The sequence below is a fragment of the Lutra lutra genome, chromosome 11 (assembly GCF_902655055.1).
Source record: "Lutra lutra chromosome 11, mLutLut1.2, whole genome shotgun sequence".
In the NCBI taxonomy this organism is placed as follows: Eukaryota; Metazoa; Chordata; class Mammalia; order Carnivora; family Mustelidae; genus Lutra; species Lutra lutra.
In genome coordinates, this window is record NC_062288.1 from 80,468,567 (window position 1) to 80,495,910 (window position 27,344).

Sequence of the window (27,344 nt, forward strand, 5' to 3'; positions counted from 1 at the left end):
TGCAACCATCCCCATCCCTGACTTCACCAGTTCCCTTACTTCTTGCACATGTCTCAGAGCTGGTAAGAGTGGATGACAGAAAAGCAAAATCTTTAACAAATATCTAGATGTTCCCTAATACCAGGTAATAACATACAAAGACAAGCACAGACAGAGGGGTTCAGAAATGGATAGGAAGAGATGGGAATTAAGTCTTACTGTGCAAAACATCAGAGTTGGCCTTAAACCTCTCCTTTCTTCTAAGTTGTAGACCCAAATATCAACAAATATCAGTCAAGATTCATCAAATATCTATTCCATCATCAACAGTCCTAAAAATCCTCTACAAAGCAGGTATGATGGCTTTTATTCCTTTTTTTTTTCCTATAATGACAGAAAAATAAAAAAACAAAACAAAACAAAACAAAAACCCTCTTCCAGAAGACCCTGTAAGATTATTCAGTACAGACCTGTGAGTTCTGTTAAGTTTATGAAACAAAAATCAATGTCAACTTTTACCCTAAGAACTGACTTGAAATAATGGTACTCTAAGTTAGGACCCCACTACTTGGACTAGACTATTATCATGTCTGTCTGGCATGTGGGTAAGCAGCACACATGGTCTGTACAAAGTGGTCTCACTGACCATCACCTGACCCCACAGCTTCGCCCAATGTTTGATTTCTCCCCTTTTAGTGTCCTTCACACAAAATGTTGTTTCCTCTCTTTGCTCAATGGCCAGAGGACTCCTGACTTCTGAACATTTTGGCTAATATACTGAAATACGAGTTGTAAATTCTACATTAGGCAAACACTGAACACATACAATGCTTCTGTTCTCTTTATCAGGTTTGCCTCAGTCACTATAGAAAAGACTTATTTTCTGTTTCTAAGCTGAAACTAATTCTTAAGAGACAGGTATAAGAACAATACCTTTACTTTATGCAGATCAATGAAAATAAAGGTAATCAATAATGCACTTGTGCTAAGAATACCGTTAACTACTTTGGGACATATTAGGGTGCCTTCATCCCCTTTGTCACCCTCTTCTAATTGCACAACTCTCACTGGGTACTAGAATTCAAGATAAATTTTATATATACCTATTTTTTTCCTAATTTCTATAAGACTCTTATATTGTTAAATGGGAACCTATGGAAGCTGAGGAATCAAGTTGTCAATTTATCACTTTTATGTGCTACCCCTCCTAGTACCCTGCCTGTGTCAGTTAGCACAACTTTGCAAAGTGTTGGAGGGACCCTGGAGGACAAAGGGCTCTCTTCTTACACCTGGAAGCATGGCACAAATGCGTGGACAGCTTCTCCCAGCCCGAGGGTGGCTTCCTAGTACACCACCCCCATTGGCAGACCCCCAGGGAGTTCTGCTGTGGGGCACCCCAGAAGCCAGACTCCCCAGGAGTCCCATTAGGGTGGCACTGCAGTCAAACTCTCTGCCACACAGTAGGACACACCACATTTTCTCCAATGAGGTCTGGACCTCAGGCTTTGAGATGTGGGGAGCAGGACCCTCTGCCTCAGGCTCCCTTCTCACAGGAAGCCTGCTTCTCCCTCTTCCACTGCTTTTGTTCCCTCCTCTCTTGCTAGCTCTCTCTGTGTCAAATAAATAACATCTTTTTAAAAAAATTTGGTGGGGCGCCTGGGTGGCTCAGTGGGTTAAGCCGCTGCCTTCGGCTCAGGTCATGATCTCAGGGTCCTGGGATCGAGGCCCACATCGGGCTCTCTGCTCAGTGGGGAGCCTGCTTCCCTCTCTCTCTCTCTCTCTCTCTCTCTGCCTGCCTCTCTGTCTACTTGTGATCTCTCTCTGTCGAATAAATAAATAAAATCTTAAAAAAAAAATAAAAAATTTAAAAAAAAATTAAAAAATTTGGTAATTGCGTATGAAGCTGGAACACCAAGATAGGTTTAATTCGCAATATAAATACCTTAATGCTGGCTTCGGAAAAGCTTTTAATTACTTGGTATCTAATACTTTGAGTTGCCAGGGATTTTTATTTTTCTCAACTTCCGCCTAACTCAGGGCTCAATTCTACCAAGTAACCCAACAACGTTTTTTTGAAGCAAGGATAATAAGAAGACTTTGTGGAGTCTTAATTCCCCTACAAAACTATACCTAGACCACACTAACGCAGTCAAATTGCATGTTATTTGTGGATACTTGGGGGGTGTCAGGCCTTTTGCTAAGTACTGAGGGGACAGCAGAATGAATGGGCCAGAGACCCTGCTCTCAAAGCTCACACAACCAGAGACACGGGATGAATAATACAGTAAGAGCAAGAATGGCAACCTATGCAAGGGGAGGATAGAAAAGGAAGTTATGAACTCCACTGTCTGGGGACAAGGCTGAGGACAAAGGGGTCACAAAACAAAGACAGATACCTGTGATCTGAATGATTGTGGGTTGAAGGGGAAAAGGGAGAAAACATTTCAGGAAAACAATAGAAGTAAAAAGGAGTGAGGCATAAACAGCATGGCCTTTTGAGGGCAACGTACAACTTTCATTCTGCAGAAGCATTAAATTTAAGGGTGAGGGGAGCAAAAGTTGTGCCAAGCAGACCAACAAACCAGACGGCAAAATGCAGTGTGTGCCAAGCAAGTGATCTGAGCGCTCTGTGACAAGTGAGCCATTGATGGCCGCTCAACCCAGGTACTAATGTGTTGAGAAATAAGAGTTACACAAAACTGGTGGCAGCATCCAGGGTAGATGACAAATCAGAACAGACAATGGGATATCAGTTATGCAAGACCAAAACAGGAAGAGTTTGATTGGAGTTAGAAGACAGAATTAACATATGTTGGTTATTTACAGGATGTAGAAAGGCAGGAAAAATTTGATGATTTTTTTTTTAACTGGGTTGCCTAGATTCCATTAACCAAAGAAGAAAAGGATATGGATGAACCACGTGTGTGTGTGTGTGTGTGTGTTGGGGGGGCAGTATCAGTGTATGGTGGGGGGGAAAGGGGTCAGGGATTATCAGCTTAGTTTTGGTGGAGGTCAGCTTTGAAGACAAGGTAAACTAAAAACAAAGTCAAGAACACAACTCTAAGAAATACCTAAAATAAAAGGTTGGCAGAAGAACTGGTTCCAAGAGAGGCTGGTATGTCAGAGGAGGTGGCAAAATGCCGTATTAGCTATCAAGAGGGGTGATCATCTCAAGAGAAAGAATCAAATGCCACAAGAGGAATCAACTATATTAAAAACAGACTGGGGGCATCTGGGTGGCTCAGTGGGTTAAAGCCTCTGCCTTCGGCTCAGGTCATGATCTCAGGGTCCTGGGATCGATCCCCGCATCGGGCTCTCTGCTCGGCGGGGAGCCTGCTTCCTCCTCTCTTTCCGCCTGCCTCTCTGCCTACTTGTGATCTCTCTCTCTCTGTCAAATAAATAAATGTTTAAAAAAAAAAAAGAACAGACTGGTCTTCCTCACCAGAAGTCACCTTTGACAGAGATTTCCTGGTGTGGAAGAGAGTGGGAGCCCATCTACAGGAGAGGAAAGAGGACAAGTGGTAAAAATTAAGACCGCAAATACCTGTTTTAGGAAGCATGAATAAAAAAGGAGATGGGAGAGAAGCAAGAAGCTGGACTGGGAAACTGCATTTAGGCAATGAGAGAGACAAGTCAGGAAAGGGAGGCAGTTTAAGGCATGGGGGAAAAATAATGACAGTACGCCACTCCTGGGATGAGGACTGCAACTTCACGAAGAGTCCCGAAGCAGAAACATCAGCTAAAAGCCACGCCCTGGTTCCTAATGCTGAGGTATTATGAGAAGACACATACATATTCATCATTTAAAGTTGCTCAATTCCGGGATAATTTGTTATACAGCAATACATAATACATGCATAGACCCACACGGTTTACTCTCACTTCATGTGGGTCTCCGTTATATATCATTTTCTGACATTCCCCTCCACCCCACCCCCCGCTAAGCCTATTCGTCGTTCTCACCCTTTTATCTTGCTCTAGTTTTCTTCTTAGTACATGGCTCCAGATATGTATTTGTCTCCCCAAAACAGAAAGTATGTACCACCAGAGCAGACATTCAGTTTCATGTGCCTCTGAATCCAGTGCCTAATACAGAGCCTGTCCTATAATTAGAGCTGAATAAAGATTCCTTGAAGAAAGAAAGGACTATCTATAGACCATGAATGCTTTAAGGCTAAAGAGGATGAGAGAAGCACCTGGCTCACAGATTTCCTGACCTATGGATGCCTGTGTGAGAGGAACTGGAAGATGGAAACACACTAAAAAACTGAACGTATACGTTGTGGTATGGTTGAAAGGAATGTACTCCAGAAGGCAAGAGAGATTTTGCATGAGGAAGGAAAAGCAGTGATCTGAAAGCAAGAGAAAGCTGCAGTCCTCCCCTGACCCTAGGTGTAGGAAAGGCAGGCCTACCATCACAGAAGTCTGCTTTTCTCTTCCATGTTCTCCTTTAGGATTCCATGCTGACCCGCATCATTTAGGTCTGTGTTACTCCATTGTGCACGTGCTTCCGATTCTGACACCATGACAAAGTGTGATCCACCAAATGCTCTTTGTATCACTCAGGCTTCAGACATGGCTCTCTAATACCAATCAAGAGCTCTCCTTACTTGTAAGGTTAGGGTATCAGTGGGACAAATGTCATGATGGAATGCAGACTTGGCCAATCGTTTGCTGCTGCACCTCCAAACCTGCTTCAGTCAATGTCAGATCCTACTACTTCCTCTGACACCTGGAAACCATTCTCAACTCCATCTTCTCCATGTTCATTTCCCAAATTACAGCTTGTCACTAAACCCTGTTGATCCTACCAGCCCCTAAATTCCTCGCAGATCATCTTTGCCTCTTTTTGTGCCCACAAGAGTTCTTCATGCCCCTCATTCTGTCTCAACTGGCTAAGAGCATTAGCCTCTTTATTAGTCTTCCTGCCTCAGAAGTTTTCCTAAAAGCCACTCATCTCGTTTCCCCATTTTTTTTTTCCTTCAGTAGTAGTATTTTTGTATTCACAAAAAAACTAGTATTTTTTTTTTTAAATCTGGTCATTTCAATCCTTCTCCAGCTTACAAATTCTTCATTGACTTTCCACCAAAATTGTCACCAAGGTTCTACTTCAAATAGCTCCAAACTACCACTCTGGCTTCATCACTAGGCATTCTCTCTCTCATTCTCCACACTCCAGCTCCACTAGTCTTCTTTCCAAAACTTCAACTGTCCATCTCACCATCATCTAATTTTCTTAGTAATGCTTCAGATCCCCACTCCATTAATGCTTCCTTAGTAATTCATTCCCAAATTGCCTTGAATCAGCACGATCCTGTGTTGTTTGTATGCAAACCTAGTACCCTTTTTTCTCCTTTACAATACTTATCACTTTGTAATTGTGAAAATTGAGCGAAGGTCCTAGTGCCACTTTATTTTTACCCACTAGAGAGTAAGTTCCATGAGGCCAAATATAGTTTCATTCTCCACTGTATCTGTAGTACCTACCACCAGTCCAAGCATAAGACCAAGCACTTAGAAAATATCCACAGAATGAGTGAATGAGGAAGAAATGAATGGTATGGATGGTTATTTCCCCATCCATGCACCTGCAAAACTTCAATTAACCACTAAAGTTTACCGATTTTTAAATACATGCTTAATCTAAGAAATGGACTTTGTCCACATGAATAGGAGAAAGATGTCTCAGAAGCATGAATAAAGTCACAGAGGAACATAAAACTAGCTTTGTGAAGAAAATAAAACGCATTTTGCCTAAAAACATAATGCCTAAATGACAATCTCTGTAATTGCAGCAATGATAGTTTTTAAAGATTTTTCAGGTATTCTAAGTTATGAAACTAACAATGATGGACTTAGTCCCAACAGATATAAACAATCTTAATCTTGTATCCTTTCACAATAATAACTATTAAGTTGAAGGCAGACAAAGTGTGGCCGCATTAAGAGGCTGGTCCTAGAAGTTGGTCTCCAAGCCTTGGGTGCACATAGACAGATTTCTACTGTCCAGGATCCTCAAAGAGGTTCTGTCTGGGGTACATCTAGGGCGCCATATTGGTGCTGAAGTGGCCATGGGAATTCAGCTCACCGAGGAACTCACTGATGAGCAGGTATTCGGTCTCCCTACAGCTCTTCACATATTATCTCCTTTTGTCCCCACAATCACCCTGTGCCACCTTTGTTATCTTTTTCTTTTATAGATTAAGTGATTTAGGCTGTGAAGTTCACTGACTGGCCTACAGTCACATATTGGAAGAACAGAAACTAATGGAATCCAAAAGCAACATTCTTCTCTCTCACTTCTCCCACTCCTATCAAAGGTTCACCCTCTGGCAGCCACATACCCTCAATGGTAATTCCATACATGTTGGCCAGCACCCACCACCAGTGACCTTTATGTGAAAATGCCACTGAACACCCAACCAATTCAGTGTGGGAGTTGGGAAAGGGACATCAAATAACATGGCATGTAGTCACATTTTCCCACATTTTAGCAAGTTTTATCTTGTATAGGGGCCAGCTGAGCACGTCAATGGTGCTTTCCATTCACCTGCACAGTCTACATACTAAAAACGTTATTGAGTATCTTAAAGTCATGGTGAATAACAAAATTGAAATGTGATGACAACAGAAAACTGCGTCTGCAAAAGGTAAGGCTGCTCAGCTGCCCAAATAAAACTTCAAATACACTTTGCCACAGAAGTCTTTATTGTTCACACATTACTTTTGATCTGATCCGTGCACTGCTTCTTTGCTTCAGAAGGATTGTATCATGACAAGAAAAACATTATCTGCTTGCCACATCATGGTGGCTATCCAGGAGATGGTTCCTGGGAAGGCTGCCAGCATGCGTTCAGCCAGAGAAAAACACAGGGAAAGTACAAGAGCCCCACTTATAAGAGATGACTTTTTCTCCTTAATAATGCCAACTACTAATAATTCTCATAATGTATGCTGTGCATAGAGAAACAATGACTGTTTTTAAAACTTTTTCAGTTGTTACTAATTCATGAAGCCTTTTTTAACAGTGATGAATTTAGTACCACTACATGTCCATTTCTCGTTTTCCACTATCAACACCAGTATTTATCGGCTCACTTCATATGTCCAAAGCCAGTCATTAGTTAGGTTCCCTTTCAGGACTGTATTGTATCAGTCTCTTCATCCATCTGGGGCTCTTTCAAGTTGGTTTTCCAGTCTTCCCTTCAACCTCTCTGGAGAACATACTTTCTGTTCAAGTAAAGGGGCACACTTGTTTAGCACAGCACTTGACAAGTTTCCTCCCCCATACTTCACCCCTTTGTTCCATAAATACATTATCAAAACATACTATGTGCTAGGCAATGTGCTCTGTGTTGGGAATGTACCAGTGAGCCAAAGACAGGGGTTTGCTGCCTTCACAGAACTTACACTGGAGGAAAACAAGTAATTACAGCAACTAAAATGACTGTAGCTTAGTGAATACTATTGGGAATTTCTGGACCCATGAGAGTTTGTAACCAAGTTCTGAACCCATTTGAGGAAGGCACAGAAGATTCCCTGAGGAGGTGAGGGGAGTGATGAAAATGGAGAGGAATTCCTTTGGAAATGTGAGGAGACAAGGGATGGTGGATGGGAGAACACAGCTGGTCTAAATGGCCTTGGAAAGGTCCTTGGGCTTCAGTAAAGCAAATAAGGATCTAGTGGAATCAGAAGATGCTAGAGAGGAGGGCCAGGATTCACAGGCTTTGGAAGGTATTTGGTTTTTAATCTCAAGAACATGGAATGCCTTCCAAAGTCAGGGAGTCATGTGATTAAAATAGCATTTTGAAAAAAGGGAGAATATATTCTAGGGTTTTACATATATTAACCTTCACAACACAAAGTAAGTGCTAGCATCTATTCCGAAGTCTTTAAAAACAAAGAATAACAACAACAACAAACAAAAAAACCCCACATCGGTGGGGAAAGAAGCATGCCAGGGATTACACAGCCAGGAGTAGAAGACTGGAAAAGTAAAAATGTAAGCCCAGATGATCTCACTCAAGAGCCCTCCTCTTCCCCACCATGCCATCAGATTTGAGGATTTACCAACTTGTGGTTCATTAAACTGAGCAACAGATTTGAGTGGATGAAGAGAATCCAGAGGTAGAACTTTCTCCTGTTCCTCTCTCTGTCCTTTGTGAAGCTTCTCACTCACTGCTTGATACCATTTCTTTATTCTGAGCCTTCAGGGAGGAGCTCCCCATCCTCTCTGAAGGGACCAAACACACTGTCCTCATGCTGCAGCAAATTCTTTAGAGCATCACTGTATCTCTCTGTTGCTTAGGCTATGAATTTCATTAGACTGCACCTTTAAAGTTTCTGTAGGTCTGATATCATTCAATACTCAAATTTTAAAGGAAATCATGAGACCCTTTTAGTAGTAATGGTTTTTGGAAAGCTACTGAGTCCAAAAGGTACTGTTTTGACCCCTGTGGGATGCAGTTATCCCTGATTCAGTGTAAATTAATGTAGATGGCAACATAATTTCAGTAGAGCTAAATTTATTCAATATTATACTAGAAATCATAGGTTCAACAAGTCACTTATTTATAGTACAATGCTAATAAATTGTGGGCTTTTTCTTACTGTGGTTAATCATCTTTCTTGGCAAAAAAAACAGAAAGGCTATACTTGACCTTGGTGTTCACCAATCCATGAATTCCAAAGGCCTGGAAACCAATTAATTAACCAGTCCCATTCCCTTATCAAATGTAGAAAAGTAGGGGCGCCTGGGTGGCTCAGTGGGTTAAAGCCTCTGCCTTCGGCTGTGATCCCAGGGTCCTGGGATCGAGCCCAGCATCAGGCTCTCTGCTCTGCAGGGGGCCTGCTTCCCCCCCTCTCTCTGCCTGCCTTTCTGCCTACTTGTGATCTCTGTCAAATAAATAATCTTTAAAAACAAAACAAATGTAGAAAAGTAATAACAAAACTGAGAGCAAACGATCTCTTATTTGAAAAGTAAATTAGGTAAGTGATACCTTTAGGCTTCTAACTTTAAACTAGAAAGCAGGTGCTCTTGAATGACCCTTCCTTATAACTAATCTAACGCCCCTATAGCAAATCTAAACCCTCTAAACTATAAAAATCTTGTATCGTCTTGTCGTTTGAGAAAAGTTTATATCCAAATAAACATAAGTGTGATCTGAAACATATGAAACTTCTTTTGAAAAACTATATGCATGCTATTGTTACCATAATCAGCATTACAGAGTTTTTAGAAGCTTTTTTTTTTTTTAAATCTTATATCAGCTAGTAGCAGATCCTTTAGATTTCTCATAGGTATTTTCCAACACAATGATTTCCTTAAACGTCCCTAAGCCAATGGCACACTTTCCTTAACCCTATAACAACAGAGCCTGAAACTGAAAAAGTTACTAAGCCACTCATTCTAAAGACAAACACATAGAGAAGCAAGATCACTGGGCAGGAGCTGGGCTTCCAATTCCAAGGCTGAGATGGTTTAGGGTTAAAAAAAAAAAAAAAATCATTTCCACAGTGGAAAAGCTAGGACATAGCAGATGTGAATTTCTACCGTAAATTTCTATATGAATACATAAAGTGAAAAAAGAAGCTACCTTCTCTCAACCCTCTTCTTTCATTCCACATTTCATGGTACCATTGAGAACACTAAGGGGCACCTGAGTGGCTCAGTTGTTTAAGCGTTTGCCTTGGGCCTGGGTCATGACCCCAGGGTCCTGGGAGGAATCAAGTCCCATTTTCAGGCTTCCTGCTCAGCGGAGAGCCTGCTTCTCCCTCTGCCCCTCCCCACCACTCTCGTGCTTTCTCTAATAAAATCTTTAAAAACAAACAAAACAAAAAAGAGAAAACACTAAGTTCCTGGGTTGAGCTATTTTGTTCTACCTATTTTATAGAGTTTTTTTCCCCTCACGATGATAAAGAAAAAAATTTTAATTTAGTGTATTACTTCTGTAGTCTCATAGTATCTAATGTTCAATAAATCCTTTATTATATGCAACAAAGAAAATGTGCTCAGTCTTCCAGCTCTACAACACTCCAAAGTCGATCCTGTAATTCTGTTCACCACATCCTCACTTCTGTTCTACTCTCCTTTTGTCAGCGGGAAAATAATGTAACACACACTGAAGGGGAATCAGACCTGGGCTTTCAGGCTGTGACCCGAGCCGAGATCCCCTGCAGCAACCTGGCTCAGTTCCCTCCCTGGTGGAAGAGGGATAACTTTCTTAACACAACTTTTTAGTAGTATAGAATAAATTAAGAGTTTAATCAGTGCTATGGGAAGTGGGAGCCATGGACCAATGCCAGTACCCAAGTTATTAATATCTATCACTAAGTACAAAGAATTTTTAGAAACTTAAAGTGATGTGACATTGCCCTGACATCCAAAAGCAGAATTTTACACCAACATTTGGTTATGAAAGTGTCCACACAGAAAAACTGAAAGAAAGGTGTGTAGTGGTTTGAGAAATCATTCATTTAACCAATCTCATTCCTTTATCAAACATGAAATCGTGAGTTTAGACATGTAACTGCCTTTGTCCTGACATGTACCTCCAGCCTAGATGCTACAAATGACATTTTAGTCCAGTGTTTCTCTCACCTACCCATCTATACCTCCATCAATCCAGATTATTTTTGTTATGCAATTCAGAATAAGCCAGACACATGATTTTTATTTTAGAAAATAACCCACAATGGATTGGAAAACAAATACTGGTCCCTTTGTTGCAGATTCAATACCTCAGAAACTTTTGAGAAGACGGGTGATATGCTAATGTGGACACAGAAATTGAGAAAGAATATTTCTAAAAACTGGGCACACAGGTGGCTCAGTCAGCTGAGCGTCTGCCTTTGGCTCAGGTCATGATCCTAGAGTCCCAGGGGAATGAGCCCTGCGTCAGGCTTCCTGCTCAGCGGGGAGTCTGCTCCTCCCTCTCCCTTTTACCCTGCTCTTGTTCTCACTCTAATAAATAAAGTCTTAAAAAAATATATTTCTAAAAACCAAATCACTTTATTTTCTACAATACTGTCAGGACACCAGAGAATGAGCTACTACCCTTTCATATTCTAGGTTTCTAAAGCATGATTCTTAAGGATACCAAGCTCTTCACTCTTGATAAGCCAGGAGCCTACAGCAGAGAAATGAAGTTCCAAAATGAAAATGAAAAAAAATTTCCGGAAAGTCAGTCTTCAAAGCAAACATTCTGCTAAGTCAGAGAAAAATGAACCTCCAAAATCACTGAACTACAATCTCTCCGGCATCCGTGGCCCTCAATATTTGTTGAATCAGTTTCTGCAGTTTATACCTTGTAGTTATTTGTTTTTCCACCAGAGGGCAACTATGCATGAAACAACAATATTGGTTTTTAATCCCAGGATTGGGTTTTTAGGATAGTGAGGGACTTGAAAGATACAAATCCAAGAGCCCTTTTGGAACTTGGATACCCCTCAGGTGCCTGAGTGGCTCAATCAGGTTAAGGATCTAACTCTTGATTTTGGCTCAGGTCATGATCTCAACGTCGTGGAATTGAGTTTTGTGTTGGGCTTGCGCTCAGTGGGGAGTCTGAGGATCCTCTCCCTCTGCCTTATCCCTTTTTACCTGGTGGCAATGCTTCCCCTGCAGTAGTCATTCTCCCACAGACTCATATCCCCTATAATAGCAAAGAAAATTTAAGTTCTTCCCAAGGCCATTCTTCGAATTTTTAATGGCAGCTAACATGGTGTTCAACCTTCCAGGTTAACCACTGCTCAAGGGACAGCCCCCTTCGCTACGCTGGTGGCTCTCCGCACATGGTGCACTCCTCAAGCATGTATTCCCGTGCAGAGCCTGCATTCTTTCCAGGTCTTTGGTTCAGCTGTTCATCTTCTTAGTGAAGCCTCCTCCATTTAAAACAGCACTCTGCCTCGGACTGTTCCTGTCCTGTTTTCAGTTTTATTTTTCTCCACAGCACTTACAACCATGTAAAGGATTGCATTTTTACTACAACTTAAAATCCCACTAGAAAGTAAGCTCCACTAGGGCAATAGGATCTGTACAGTTCACCCCTGTATTTCCAGACCAATATTTGTTGAATGAATGAAATTATCAATGAATTTGCCATTAGAGTAAGATCTCCCCATTAACACGAAAAGGAATTAATTCTAGCTACAGCAGCAGTGGTGTTAACACAGAAGATGCCATGCAGCTTTGGGTGGCCTGCTTAGACGTATTTCAGCTACGTTTTTATGGACACTAGGTCTCCCTCCAGCATTTGTGAAGCTGAGTTTATGAACCCAAACGTAGGAATTTATAGAATTCCCTTCTGCATTTCATCTATGCCCCCTGTTTTAATATGTTATTTTCAGAACTTTACTAAGCAGGTGGCGTTAGAAACCAACTTTATCCAGTGTGGGCTGCCCAACCTAGTGTGTGGGCTGCCCTAAGCTCTTTCTGTTTTTTTTGTTTTTTTTTTCTAATCTTCTACTTTGGAACTGCTATGTTTTCTCACAAATCCCCTGGCAGTGTGATAGTGCTGGTAGAGAAACCAGAACTGGGAGAGGAAAGGAGTAAGCATTTATATGCACAAGTCACGCATAAATCAGAGAAGTGGGGCACATGAAATATGCTAAAATGCGTCTTTTAATGTAACAATAGCAACTTTTATCTGTGTAGCGCTTCAAGATGCACAATTATCTTCATTTATACTTTCTCCTTCTGATTACACCTGTGTGATGCATTCTTTTTTTTTTAACATAAACTGACTTTGAGACCCAGGAGAGGTCCCTAACCTTGAATGTTCATCAAAATCAGCGGGAGGACTTGTTAAAACAGGTAGCTGCCCCCCACCACAGTCCCCAATTTTCTGACTCCATAAGCTCTGCAGTGGAGCCTGAGAATCCGCATTTCCAACAATTTGGAGTGATGCTGCCACTACTGGCCTGCGGACCACTGTTGTGAGATGCTCTGCCTTGGGGAAAAGACACACATACCGGTCATTTGATATAAAAGCATGGTGGCCTTTTCCATAGGCAACTGTGTTTATCACTGAACTTTCAGATGGGGAAGGATATCAATTGTTAGGGGGGAGTTATAAAAATTATTTTTAGCGCTCTCAAACTGCAAAGGAAAAAAGGTTACACAGACAATCCACACCAGACACACACACTAATTCACTCTTTACACAAGAGATCAATTCCAGAATCAGTACATCCTAATTGTAAGCAGGCTTTCCCCTGGAGCTCAACTTTCCCTTCTCAGATACACCTTGCCCACACATTCACCCACCAACCCCCCTTTATCACTAATTACATTGAGCTTTCAACAGTTACCACTTCTACCCTCCCATTAGCATTCCCAGTATCTTTTAGCTAGAGGTTTTCTTCTAAGGCCCAATCCCTAAAGTCCTCTAAACAGGACTCCTCTCAACACTCTCTCCTTAAACACTAGTTTTCCAGCTAATTGTAGGGTAGTGGTGAAGACCAGGAGCTGTGAAACCAGACCAAGGTCAACCACACATCCTGCCACAAACTGCTTAGCCTCTTAGAGAGCTTCTCTAATTTTCTCGTCTAAAGAATGAGATACTAAGTTATTATATTAATAATCATTTATTAAGTAAGTTCTATACGGTTATTGACGGGTACGTGTTATACTGTTATATGTCATGTCAGCAGCTGAAGTCATCAAAGAGCAGTATCTTGGAGGTCAATGATGACAGCACAATTGTGAAGCCACGTGTAATGCTTATAGGTGGTCTCTCTATGAAAAAGGGAGTTTTCTGTGGCAGGAGGTGATGAAGAGCCTTGACACTTGTGTGCACAGGGGTCTGCTCATCTCAGGTGCATCACGCCCTCCTCTGCCAAAAATGGTCTTTTAGTTTTAGAAAGCCAGGCATATATTAAGATATATGTTGGTAATCGTAATAACTCATAATCCTTATTCTCCATCACTATGCACTAAACATTTTAAAATAATGCACTAAATACAAAGCCAAATAAATTATAAAATCCAGAAAGTGGGGCTCATGGTAAATGGTGGAGCAAGAACGTGGAGTTGCCGTGACTCCTTCACACAGTAGCAATATGTGAAAGCTTATTCTTCTTACATCAGTGTTTCTCCAAATTTTGATCCCCTCCCCCACTCGATTACTGTGTGCTATTTCAAAAACCTGTAAGTTTGTAAAAGGAGAAAACACTAACTATACACTAAAATACCAAATCCCAAGATGCCAGATCCTAACTCACTAAACCCTTTGAAGTACTCACACTATGGTAAATATTATGGCTGACCAACATCTCTCTAGGGTACAATTGCCTTGTAGTTCATCTATGGTAAGAGACAGGGATACAATCAGTTTAGTGTGTCCTGTAATACAAGGAAATGTATAGATAAAATCACCTATTGCATCACCCAATCAGTGGTCACCTTCTTTAGAATCCTTTTCACTTTACTAACATTAAATCTAAATTGTTCCAGTAATTTTAAAAAGTTGCATTTTTATAAGGAATATCAACCCCCATTAGAGGTGAGTGTGGGGAATCAAACTACTAGAGAATGCAAAAATAAAGTTCTGAAATCCATCGTGACACTGGTGTTAGGGGCAAAATACTTCACATTATAGTCCCATGCCATTATGACAATTTATTTACATCACTATGTGTAAGAGAAAATGATGTAAACCCAAAGTAGGTAAAAATCTACTACAATGAATACCTTACATTGGACATAGTAGTCTTATTTCCCGGTCCTAGTTATTAAACTCAGACTAAAAGTGGTTTATTGATCTGTTTACAACACTCCAAACAAAAAACTAAAACTGTTTTGTTCTGACATAAGAAAAAGCAATGGAAAGCACTCAGTCCACTGCCTGCTACATGATAGGCACTCAGCTATGAGTTCCCGAACTCACTGACCCAAACATAAGTTCTAACACCCTTCAAAGGGCATCCACTGAAAATTCTCAAATGGAGGCAAGCACACATTGGATTAAATGCCCATATTAACAAGACACTGAATTATTAAAGTAAACATTCATTTCGTATACATGATAGGTCAGGTTTTAGGTTGGCAATGGCGAACCAAGGAAAGAAACCAATGAGGCTCCAGAGGAGGACTGAAAGAGAAGCCAAGAGCAAGGTTAGTGTGAAGAGCAAACAACATATTCTTTAAGTTCTAGGTCTGTCAGAGAACACACACCCGAGGTTAATTTTCTAGGATGACAAAGAATGACAATGATTCTAGAACCTGGATTCGGGGACTCCCAGCACTGCCAGATACATTCACTTCCAGTCAAACTCTTGGACAGCCAGTGCAAGCCACCCTAGCCGCCCCATGAGCTGCTAGCCCTGGGGGCAAAGATGCCAACAGTGGCCAGTCTGACAAAGTCAACTTATCTTGGTTTAGCCTCAGATCCTACTAGGTGTGGCCCCTCAAAGCATCCTCAGGGTCATATCTTTTCAATGCGATGCTTAGTACCTCAGAATTTGACTTTATTCTGCCAGATAAACTGAGATCCTCAAAACCGCATTCCTACTAAATCCTCCACAGTATGGGTGCTCTACGGTTCTTTCAAAGGGCATCTCCTTTGATTAACTTAGTCCAAGCTCTCCAGGATTGGGTATAAAAAAGCCTGTGTGTACCCAGTCAGGTTTCACCCACCCCTCACCACCACCCCCGCCCCCCCGACCTGGTCGTCTTAGATGCACTGTGCTATGTGGCGATTCTCCCCAGCCTTAGAAGATTGATTCTCCCTCTTTCAGTCTTGCTTGGTGTTATACTTAGAACCAACTATGGCCCATCCACCTGTCTCTGAATTCCAGTGTTACCCTTAAACTCAAGAAATCACTCCTAACAGATCTCTCTCTAGTGTTGCACAAGAACTAAAACCTCACTATTAGTCCAGGAGAGTTCAAAGGTCCTTGTTAAAATTATGCACGCTCTGGAGCACTGGGTGTTAAAATGCAAATAATGAATCATGGAACACTACATCAGAAACTGATGATGTACTGTATGGTGACTAACGTGATAAAATAAAATTATGCATGCTAAATTGAAATAATGGATTCTGAGCTAAAAATCATAGTTTTCCATTTTGTCAAGATGATTTAGGGTGAAAATTTTCAGGATTAACTTCCCATTATTGTGTATTATGGGGATAAACTGCCCCAGTTTTTCATATTAACACATATTTACATTATGAGTAAAGTACTCATTCCTTCACTCCAAAAGTATTTGAGTGCCCAGCACTATGCTAGATCCTGGGAATACAGTGAACAAATCCCAAGTAAACACAATACAGCAGACACAATCCCAAGATGTCATAATAACATCTACATTGTGATACCTATCTCTCCAAAATAACCTAGCAGATTTTGAATATTTAATGGCAAAACAAACTGGGTAGTACGGTGGAACCCGTGGGAAAACTAATCAGAGGATTTATCATTTAAATCTTTCTACACATTATAAACATGTATTAATTATAAGCAACACGATGTAGAATTATTTAAAAGAGCTAATGTTTTGCTTTTAAAACTGCTATTATTATGCATATATGAATCGCATAAAGGGTACTAATAGCTTGAAAAGAACTGTTCATTAAGAGTAACAGTAATAAGGGACGCCTGGGTGGCTCAGTTGGTTGGGTAGCTGCCTTCGGCTCAGGTCATGATCCCAGCGTCCTGGGATCGAGTCCCACATCGGGTTCCTTGCTTGGCAGGGAGCCTGCTTCTCCCTCTGCCTCTGCCTGCCATTCTGTCTGCCTGTGCTCGCTCTCTCTCCCTCTCTCTCTGACAAATAAATAAAATCTTTAAAAAAAAAAAAAAAAAGAGTAACAGTAATAAGATTCCAGACAGCAACATTTTCAGGCTAAGAATGAAAAAACACAGCACAATGACTTCAAAAGTAATATATTGCACGATGCTATTACTCTTCCTAGCACGTAAAAGATAAAATTTTCTTTTCCAAACTTAATTGGTGGTTTCTGTATAAGGAATATGCAAATATATTAATTTTCTTACCAAAATAGAGCCCAATATATGAACAAACATTTAGGGGGGAAAGGTTTGTCCTTGATTTTAACATGCACCTGTATGTAGAAACACATATACTCACAGGAGTGACAGACACTGACAAAAGGTTAACATTTAGCAAAGGCAAAAAAGGAAACAAACAAACAAAAACCCTGCTAGGCCTTTTTTTCTGCTTGACAGAGAATGGAGAAAGTTAGCAAAGTAACAGAAAGGGACACAAAAACCACACTTCAAACAAACCAACTGCTTGTCAGTACTAGGACTTGAGTTGACAAACAGGTTTAATCCACTTCCTCAAAGGCCATGCTGTCAAGGTGAAGGAGGAACTTCTGCTACCGCAGGAGGCTGGCTGTCATTCTGAGGAGTGGGCTCCTCCTCCACCACACTGGTCACTTTGTCAGACTCTCTCGGAGGAGGAAGTTCGTTGTTTGTCCCCTCTTCGCTAGGGAGGTTACCAGACAATTCATTCGACATGAGAACTTGCAAAGATTCTGTTCCATCTTCAACATCCACCTGAATGCCCAAAGCTTTAAGAATGTCGCATTTGCACATAGGACATGTCCCATGGGCCAGAATCCAGGGGTCAATGCAATTCTTGTGGAAGAAGTGTTTACAAGTGAGAATACGAACTGTATCGTTAGGCTTATAGAGTTCGAAGCAAACTACGCAGCTATCTCCGTTGGGACTGATTTCCGCGTCCCCCTCCTTCAGCACCCGAAGCTGGAGCTGGCCAAAGGCTTTCTTGAGATCGGTCGTTAACCGCTGCCATCTCCGGTTCTGAATCCTTGCTACCCAAAGTCTCCAAATATGATAAAAGATGAAATATGCTAAAGTAGCAGTTGTGACAATCACAAAAGACACAAAATAGTGATTCATCCAGATGATGTGTTTTCTCCCCACCTCAACTATAGCTGTGACGTGAACTCCCTTCTGAATTAAGTGTAAAATCTCCATGCCCTTCAGGTTACCGATCATCACCACAACGATATCTTCAAAAGCCTGATGAGACATGGGAAAAACTTGATTACCAGTTCCGGGAAAGTTGTAGATGATCACGCCACTGGCTCCCTTCTCAACAGCTACCTTAACTTTCTGTGTGAAGGTACAACCTCCCCGTTCAACGAGTGCGAGCCAGGTCTCAGAGTTCTTTGACCTTCTGAAACTGGTAGTGGGATTACACGCATTTTGAGTTTTCCCCTCTGGTGGCACAATAACTCCTGCCACTCTCTTCAAAGTGGAGCTTCTTCCAAAGACTCCAGTTTCCCCCAACTCCGACAACATGCGATTCCCAACGTGAAAGGATATGTTCATGTAAGCAGTCCAAACAGCACTAGCTCTGCAACAGTTCTGACAAAGAAGCCAAAGAAAACCGAGTTTCACAAGCCAGGAAGATGCAGGGTTGTTTCCGTGAGTACCAAACCTGAGCAGATTCATCTCTCTCCTTACCTAGAGACTGAAGTGCCAACCCAACGGAAAGATGTGGCTTCCACATCTGTTGACAATCAATGGAGAATAACAACATGAGAAAAATCTTCTGGGTGAAAACAAGTTTCACAGTCTTCCAGCATGTTTTTTGTCAGAAATTCTTAAAGATGTCCTAGGAGGTTCAGATGTTTTATTAGAGAGGGAAAGAGAAACACTTTAGATTGAAAAAAAAAAAAATCGCAGTCTCACTAATGTAACTCCAGATGCTGTTTACAGTTGGGTAATGTGATTATGACATAAAAGGCAACACAGCCAATTAGAGAAGAGCTTTGAGCCTGCTAGAAAAGTACTGGCCTGAATGGTTCAAATACTGTTATGGGTGATTTCTAGGTTGTAAGATCAACTCAATCCTAAAGCTACACGTTAACAGGTAGCACTTTCAACAGAAAAATATAAAATTCATACAACACGCGTACATACAAAACTTGAAAGCATATGCAAGAAAGCCACGGGATTGCCATTTTTCTTGACAATACATCAAGGAAACGTAATAAAATGGCAAGTTTTAAATAATTAGAAATTAGTACTAGGAATAATTATGTGGTAAAAGCAGTGGACTCTAATACCACTTTTGACTCACATTTGGTCACCGTGCCAGTGAGCCTATAAACCATTACACTAAATTTATTTAATGATGGCTTGCTCAGGTATGTTGGTTCACTTTGGTTTTGATTCTGATTTTTAAAAGGAGGATTTTGATTTCCAAATCCTGTTAGATTACTTGAGCTCCCCTTCTTCACTCTTACACTGATTCTCCATAGGGATGACAGCAGTAAAGAACACTAATCTCTTTTCTCCGCAGATCTTGGCATCTGCTACTGATCTAACAGTATTCTGAAGGAAGAAAGGAAGAATAGAAGCAAAAACTGGTATGTAGCAGTCTAGTTTAGTATAATTCATTTTAAGCAAAAATGCAGCTATTGATTTTAAAAAGAAAAACATCAAGGTCCCCATTTAGAGTTAACCACCAACAGCAGTGTTAAAGGTCATAGATGCTCGGAACAAAACCTTTGTCAAAATCAACATCCCTGGTAGACCCAACCTCTACACACACACTCATTGTCAGCTCTGCCTTTATTTTTGCTACACTTATATCAATGGCACAAAATGACTCGAGACCAAAACAACCTGCGAAGTAATGAATGTGGCCAACTCCTGGTGCTGTCACACACTTTCTTGAGGGTTATCTCAGTGGTTCTTATCCACTAGCTAGGAAACCAAGAACTTTGACCTTGAACACAAAGGTCTGACCTTTATACACAGGACACTAAGAGACCATTTTGGTTGGGTCTTACCAGGACTAAGGGAGCTAGTTCTTTTTATGAAATGTGAATCAAAATAATTTGAGGCAGGAAAGGAGGAGGAAAAGGCCCTATAGACCTAACCAAAACAGAATAAAAAGAAAATATTATCGTGTAAACTATAGCTCACCACGGTCCATTTTCTTTCCCAAAGGCCATTAATCTGATTTTATTTCCATACAACCCATTCTTCCAAGTGTGTAGTACATAGTTTGTAGACTCAAAGTGCCATCCAAGTTGGATATCAATAGTTTAGCATTTCACCCAAAAGTATTTGTCAAAATCAGAACTCAAATCTTTCAGCTGCTTATTGTTACACATAGGTGTTTGCGTTTATCTACTCAAAAAGAGAAGCAAAATATGGCAAAATACAGAACTTGAAATGCTAATTAAAATTTTAGTTCCACTCTAGATCTATATCAAAATGGCCAGAGACACACTCACCACATACCACCAGTATTGTAAGAAAACAATTATTTACTAACGTCACTTCTAGAAAGGAAATCTGCCACTACAGCTGATTTACTATACTAGGATTTAAAGGGCTGTGGCAAACAAAAGTGATTTTTTTGGTGTGATCCTGCCCTAAATGAGGCTTGTAATGATTTAAAATATTTTAGTTATATAACCAGAGGTGTTATCATCTAAAATAATTACTTAGAACACATTACTCAGTACCTTTGAAAACCATTTCCTGATATTAATTAACCATGGAGAATTAAATCAAGATCTAACTCTATAATGAAAGTTATTTAACAGCAATATTAGTTATCAAAAATGTGGAAATAAAATATAAAAAAGAAACTTCCAAGTATCACGACTCACTGTGGCCTCAATGTCACAACCATTTTAGCTTGCAGACTAACTTGCTTTTAACATATACTAATATTCTTACTTGGATAAGGGCAAAAATGTAGCAACCTAATGAAAAAACAACAAGTTCAAATAGCTGGGCATGATATGGAGTTTTATTTTTTTAAAACACACAAATGTCATCCTCTTTAGTACTTAGGTAGAGAAGATAAAGTTTTTTTTTCTCTACATAAAGTGCTAAAAGAGAATTCATTTCATTTTAATCTTTGGAAAGACTTGGTTACATCTTCGGAAGCTTCTCCAGGTTTAAGTTTTCAGAATATCACACTTGCACATGGGGCATGTCCTATGGGCTAAAAGCCAGGGGTCAATGCATGCCTTATGGAAAAAATGTTTGCAAGTTAAAATACGTACTACATCTTGGGGTTTGTAAATGTCAAAGCAAACAACACAACTGTCTTCATCTGGATCTAGTTCCTTATCCCCTTCCTTGAGCACACGCAATTGAAGCTGACCAATAGCTTTCTTCACATCTGCTTTTATCTGTCTTCGCCTCCTGGTGGAAGAATTGGGCACCCTAGGTCTCCACGCACAGTACAAGAAAAGGTAGGCAACTGTGGCAGCCAGGAAGGTGAACAGAGACATGATATAATGGCTCAGCCATGGCATGTGCATTCTCCCCACTTCGATGATGATCGTCACATAGACTCCCTTCTGAATCAAGTGCAAAAGTTCCATGCCTTTCAAGTTGCCTATCATCACGGCAACTATGTTTTCTGTTCCCTGGTGAGACATGGGAAACACTTTGTTGCCCGTACCTGGATAGTTATAGATGATCACCCCATTTGCTCCCTTCTCTGCTGCCACATTGATCTTATGTGTAAAAGTACAGCCTCCCCGTTCGATGAGGGCCAACCAAGAGTCTGCCTGTTCAGGCCTGCTGAAGTTGGTCATAGGATTACAAGCATTCTGATTCCATCCTTCAGGAAGTACCACCGCACCAGACACCCTTTCCAAAGGAGAATGATTTCCGAAAACGCCACTCTCTCCTAATTCTGATATAATCCGATTTCCCACCTGGAAGGTTATATTCAGGTGGGCCGTCCAAATGGCTTTTCCTTTAGAGGCAGGAAGGCTAAGTAGTAGAAAGACGCTAAGCCTCAACAGTTGGGATGAAACAGAACTATGAGTTGAAGGAGTAATTCGCAGTAGGCTCATTCCTCCATCTGCCTAGTAACTGACAAACGAAAACGAAAAGTCAATTGTAAAACAAAGAAGCTAACTCCAATGGTTGGCAGTAGGTATCAAAGCGCATCAATGGAAAAAGGTCTGCGTCGATCAAAGGTATGCTGCTCCTTCCAGCATTTTTATTTTTGGTACATTACGGTTCTTATAATGAAACAAAACAACAAGAGCTGTTATTACTACAATGTGATTTCAAGAAAATTATGACTTCCTAATGGGGAAATTGTGACATCAGAGGTAGTTAAGCCAATCCAGTTGCTTATATTAGAGCCTTGCATGCTGAAATCCTATTGGCCAAAAAGCTACTAAGCTAGGACTCATGGGATAGAACAATTTGAATAAACTCTAAAGCAATAAACAGGGAAATTTATTATTTTTAAGCCTTGAGTTTCTTCTCCAGTTCTGGATTAAATGAAAAGCTGCCTAAAAAATACTTTATATTCATTGTTTTTCTGTTAAGCAAAGTATAAATCATTTATGTATTAGTGTATGTGGTTGGCCAGTCACCAGTTCTCATGCATGGTTCTACGCTACCCAGTATTCTAATCTATGGACAGTAGGAACAAATCATTCCCACTCTCTTCCAACATTAAATGCTTATCCCAGATTCAACATGAGGACAATAAACATGCTGTAAGACTGATACATTGCCAATATGCAAGGGAAATTCAACTTTTCACTAAAATAGTTACTAGGAACCCACTGAGTGTCAGGCAAACACTAAGCCTGGTTCATACAGTGGAGAAGCAAACGCACACACACCCATTGGCGCTCACTATCTGGTGGGGGCAGATTTAAACACAAGCAGATGTATAGTTGAAAGTTGAGACATATGGTTCTGAGAGGAAAACCAGAGTATTAAGAATAATATAAAAGGAGCCAGACTTTGATTAGCGGTCCAAAGCATTGCTCCCCTAAGGAAGTGGTACTCAGTCTAAGACTTGAAAGACACATCAGAATTACCCAAGAAAAGAATACTATTTCAGAGAGAGGAAATGCCAGTTTCAAGACCCCAGCACAGCAAAGGACACAGCAAGTGGAAGGATCAGAAGCAGTATGTGTTTGGCAAGATGAGAGGAGAGAGTGCGAAAGTTAACAAGAGAGGAAAGCAAATAGCAGTCAGTGTTCAGGGACGTAAATGTTACAACCAAGGGCTTTGGGTTAGGTCCCAAGGACAAGAGAACCATGCTGGAGGGCTCCAAGCTGGGGAGGCCACTTATAAGCATTTCAAAACATTCACTTGTTATCCAGCGCACTTTGGCTGCCCTCTGTGGGAAGTGAACTGGAGTCGGAGAGCAGAGCGATGAGATGAGCTTAAGTAGACAGTGGCTTGAACTCCTGAAAGAGTGCAGTAGAGAAGCAGAGGCACAGACAAGTCTTTGAGTTACTGCAAAGGTTGAATTAACAGATGTGGTTACTGGAAGGGTAATAGCAGATTGAGGAAAGGATGACCACAACCGTCACCTATCACTGTATTACTTTATTGTTGCAAACCATGGCATCTTTACTGCTTTAAAGATCCTTTAATGCTGGTTTGCTTCTATTTGAAGTCTTCACCTGAAGTCTGTTTCAAGGCTTCAATAAATTGGCAACACTCAAACATTTGTTATTCACTTTATAGAGGACAGCGTATGCCCTAGGCATGCTCTAACACTCTGGGGATACAGCAACAACAATAACACTGCCACAGACAAAAAGATAAAGAAACCAGAGGCGTGTTGAAAGAATTTTTCATTTTGATAAAAACATTTAATTGTACTCCCTTGCCTATAATATTTAATATTCGTTTTTAAAAATAAAATTGGAAACAAACTTGGATCGTTCTTACCATTTTCTTCGAGCAACATGTTGTAAAGATAAAATGTAGACTTTTCCCAGCTTCAAACCAAGTGAATCCCTGGCCCATTCTATTAACATCGATGAAGCGAAGCCTGGCTAAGACAACGGTTTACATCATCACATGGGAGGATGTTTACACCTGTGATTATTTAACATTTGGGGGTAGGATTTTAAGAAGACATCTCTAAGTCATGGGAATAAACAGCACAGCATAAGGAATATAGTCAATGGTATTGTAACAGCATTGTGCAGTGACAGATGGGAGCTACGCTTGTGAGCAGAGCATCACGTATAAACTTGTCCAAACATGTGTCCAAATATGGGTACGCCTGAAAGTAATGTAACATGGTGTGTCAGCTACACTTGAGAAAAAACACCACTGGAATAGAATTTAAAACACTGGAATTACCTCCTTCTAAATGAGTTTATTAAAAAAATAAATCATTAAGTTGTAGAGACCTAATGCCCAGCATGGTGACTGCAGGAAATAATAATGTATACTCAATATTTGCTAAGAGAGTAGATCTCAAGTGTCCTTATCTCTTACACAAACGGTAACTATATGAAGGGATGGACATGTTAACTAGCTTAATTGTTCTATCAAAATGTACACATATATCAAAATATCACATTGTACACCTTAAGTATATATAATTTTTGTCATTTATGCCTCAGTAAAGCTGGCAAGAAAAAACAATTCTAATTTTTAAGGGTAAAGAGTTTAAATAGTAAGTATAATTTGGCTCAAAACATCTCAAATCTCAAGGTTCTTTGTATGTTTGGGAAGGCTTGACAAATTTACTAATTCATTATATTTTTCTCACCATAAGGTGAAGTGATTAAGGCAGTGAGAGTCTTAGAACAAATGTAACCATAAGAAACCATCCTTTGCCTTCAACACAGTGGTTTCCGAATGGGGGACAACGCTCCCTTCTGCAGGACACTTGGCTATTTCTGGAGATATTTTTGACTGTCACAATACAACAGTACTATTGGCATCTACTGGTAGAGGCCAGGGATACTTTCAAACATCCCAAAATGCATATGATGTTCTGTGAATTAATTAGCTGGTCCTAAATGTCAATACTAAGGCTGAGAAACTAATGGAAGAGGCTTGGGAGGAAGGAACCATCCCAAAATTCACTTCTCCATGAAAAACAACCACATCTGAGTTCATATCAGGGAGTAAGTTTTTATAACTGACAATACATCTATCAAAAATGATGCCTTCATCCTATCACCATTTCCCATTTTCCTGGAATAGAAACAATGGAGAACTGCACAAGCAACCTATTAGTCCATGAAACCTCATTATAAACTGCATCTCTTTTATCAGGACCAGACCCCAGAGTCTTCTATTCTGGGGCTGGGATAGTTGAATAGAAAAGAAGCAGAAGGGCATGTGGGCTGAATGACTGATGCTATTCTAATCTGTTCCTTTTAGACCATTTATTCAATCTATAGACTTTCTTTCTTTTCACCAGTAAGGTGAAAGAAGTTTTTACTCTGAACTCTGCAGGACGATTAAAGACAACTGACTTATACTTCTATGGTCAGCTGATCCAGGGATTCAAAACTCCCCTCTCCTTCCATCTTGTCATTCTCCCCACGTACACTGCTCTTCGTCTTACGTAGGCTCACATCATGATCCCTGAAGGCAGCTCCTCTTGTTCCACATATCAACAGGCAGAATGGCAGACCCTCTAGAAGCACAAAGAGACTTTCCTTCTGCCACATCTCTAAAAAACTTGATGTCACTCTGGCTAGCAGTGCTTCACAAACCCACGCCTAACGGACCCCTTAGAAATCAGAGTAGAAACTCAGGTTAATCATGGTTTACCTTGCTGGGGAGAACCCGTCCCCTAGCAAAGCACATGGTAAGGGGGACTGCAAACCTCACTGGTACTCTGCCACTAAGGGAAAAAGGTATAAACTGGAATGTGAGTAGGGAAACAAAACAGCTACAGGCTCTAAATTCCTTAGTTTTACCCAAAGGAACAACACTTAAATTATCATTAACCATAACAAACATGTAATGCACACTCTATACTCTGTACTGACAGGAGCCAGAGCCTATATTACGAGGAACACAATACGGCTCTTGTATTAAGAGGTCATCATCTAGGCAGGAGAAAGGAGTTATACACAAATTCGGAATGCACATATATGTATCTTAACTTCCAGGTCTCAACTAAAATTTCAAGGAAGGTTATAATCTTCATTAAGTTGTGGGTGTGTAAAGCAGATGACCTCTCTCTATCCCTCTGCTCTTCATCAACTTCTGTTAAGAATGCTCAAACTTTCAGAAATCTCTACTCTGATGAGAGAAATAGCCAAATGTATTCACATAGCATCACTCCAATAGTATCTTAAAGATACAGGGAATATTGGGTGCCTGGGTGGCTCAGGGGATTAAGCCTCTGCCTTCGGCTCAGGTCATGATCTCAGCATCCTGCGATCGTCCCACATCAGGCTTTCTGCTCAGCAGGGAGTCTGCTTCCTTCTCCCTCTGCCTGCCTCTCTGCCTACTTGTGAGATCTCTGTCAAAATAAATAAATAAAATCTTAAAAAAAAAAAGATACAGGGAATATTAAAAAAACATTGTTCAATTAATTATTTCAGAAGTCATGATACCCCAGGCTATGATATTAGAGATCTCCAGGAATCCACAAAACACAATGGATGTTCATTTAAGCTAGAAAACTATGTAGCTTTTCTGCAAGTAATTAAATGTAGCATAATGGGATTTGGCAGAACAGATTACTGACCCAAAGTAGTTCATGGAGAATCACCAAAAAGAAAATAAGGCTGATACTTTCTGAAAGTAGTTATCTTAAAAGATATTTAAAAATAAAACAATCTTAGCTTAACATTTTTACATATATATATATATATATATATATATATATTATTTTTTTTTTAAAGATTTTACTTATTTACTTGAAAGAGATCACAAGTAGGCAGAGAAGCCGACAGAGAGAGAGGAGGAAGCAGGCTCTCCGCAGAGCAGAGAAGCTGATGCGGGGCTAGATCCCAGGACCCTGGGATCATGACCTGAGCCGAAGGCAGAGGCTTTAACCCACTGAGCCACCCAGGCGCCCCAACATTTTATTATATTTTATTGTAAACTATAAGTTCTCATAAACAATGTGTTTTCTCAATTTCTCCCATAAGTTAATCACTACTCTTACATATTCTCAGACATATGCAAGAAAAGATTAACATACAAATGGACCTCCTCCTCTTAATATTTCTCAACCCAGAGAAGAGTTCTGAGTATGGTAAAGTGAAATACAGTAAAGTTTTAAAATAACAAGTTTCTGAATTACCTTGAAAGTCATGTATTATGTCTAGGGCAGGTCCAGATGTATGAAAAAAACCAAAACTTACTCAGGCTCTTCATTATTCTTTATATTAACCAACATAATGACTTTCAGTATCATTAAAGCTCTGGTAATTAAGAATATTAGAAAAAACAAACAGCCAAAGGACACACATTTTAAATCACCACATCACTAACCATGATTTCTTCACTATTGTGAGCCAGGATTACAATTCCTTTCTATTTACTGCATGCCTAACAGGCAGATGCATGAAGAAGCTTAGTTGTGTAAGAGCTCCAAAGCTCCAAGAAGCCAGGAGAATACTCACATTTCTCAAACACTTAAGAGCACT

At 40.4% G+C, this 27,344-nt stretch overlaps 3 protein-coding genes across 21 annotated transcripts in view; all 3 read right to left on the reverse strand.

Annotated features, from left to right (window-relative positions):
- CADPS2 (calcium dependent secretion activator 2) overlaps positions 1-27,344 on the reverse strand; it is a 536,067-nt gene that overhangs the window by 342,273 nt on the left and 166,450 nt on the right. The gene's annotated exons all lie outside the window — the stretch shown is intronic.
- On the reverse strand, positions 17,007-18,663 carry RNF133 (ring finger protein 133). The gene has a single exon (XM_047694461.1). It carries the CDS (start codon positions 18,418-18,420, stop codon positions 17,296-17,298), a length of 1,125 nt encoding a protein of 374 aa, XP_047550417.1. The 5' UTR covers positions 18,421-18,663; the 3' UTR covers positions 17,007-17,295.
- On the reverse strand, positions 20,723-22,021 carry RNF148 (ring finger protein 148). Its single transcript, XM_047694463.1, has one exon. It carries the CDS (start codon positions 21,801-21,803, stop codon positions 20,892-20,894), a length of 912 nt encoding a protein of 303 aa, XP_047550419.1. The 5' UTR covers positions 21,804-22,021; the 3' UTR covers positions 20,723-20,891.

Excerpts from the sequence above, each read along its gene's own strand:
- RNF133 (XM_047694461.1), bottom strand. The coding sequence starts at position 18,420 with ATGAATCTGCTCAGGTTTGGTACTCACGGAAACAACCCTGCATCTTCC.
- RNF148 (XM_047694463.1), bottom strand. The coding sequence starts at position 21,803 with ATGAGCCTACTGCGAATTACTCCTTCAACTCATAGTTCTGTTTCATCC.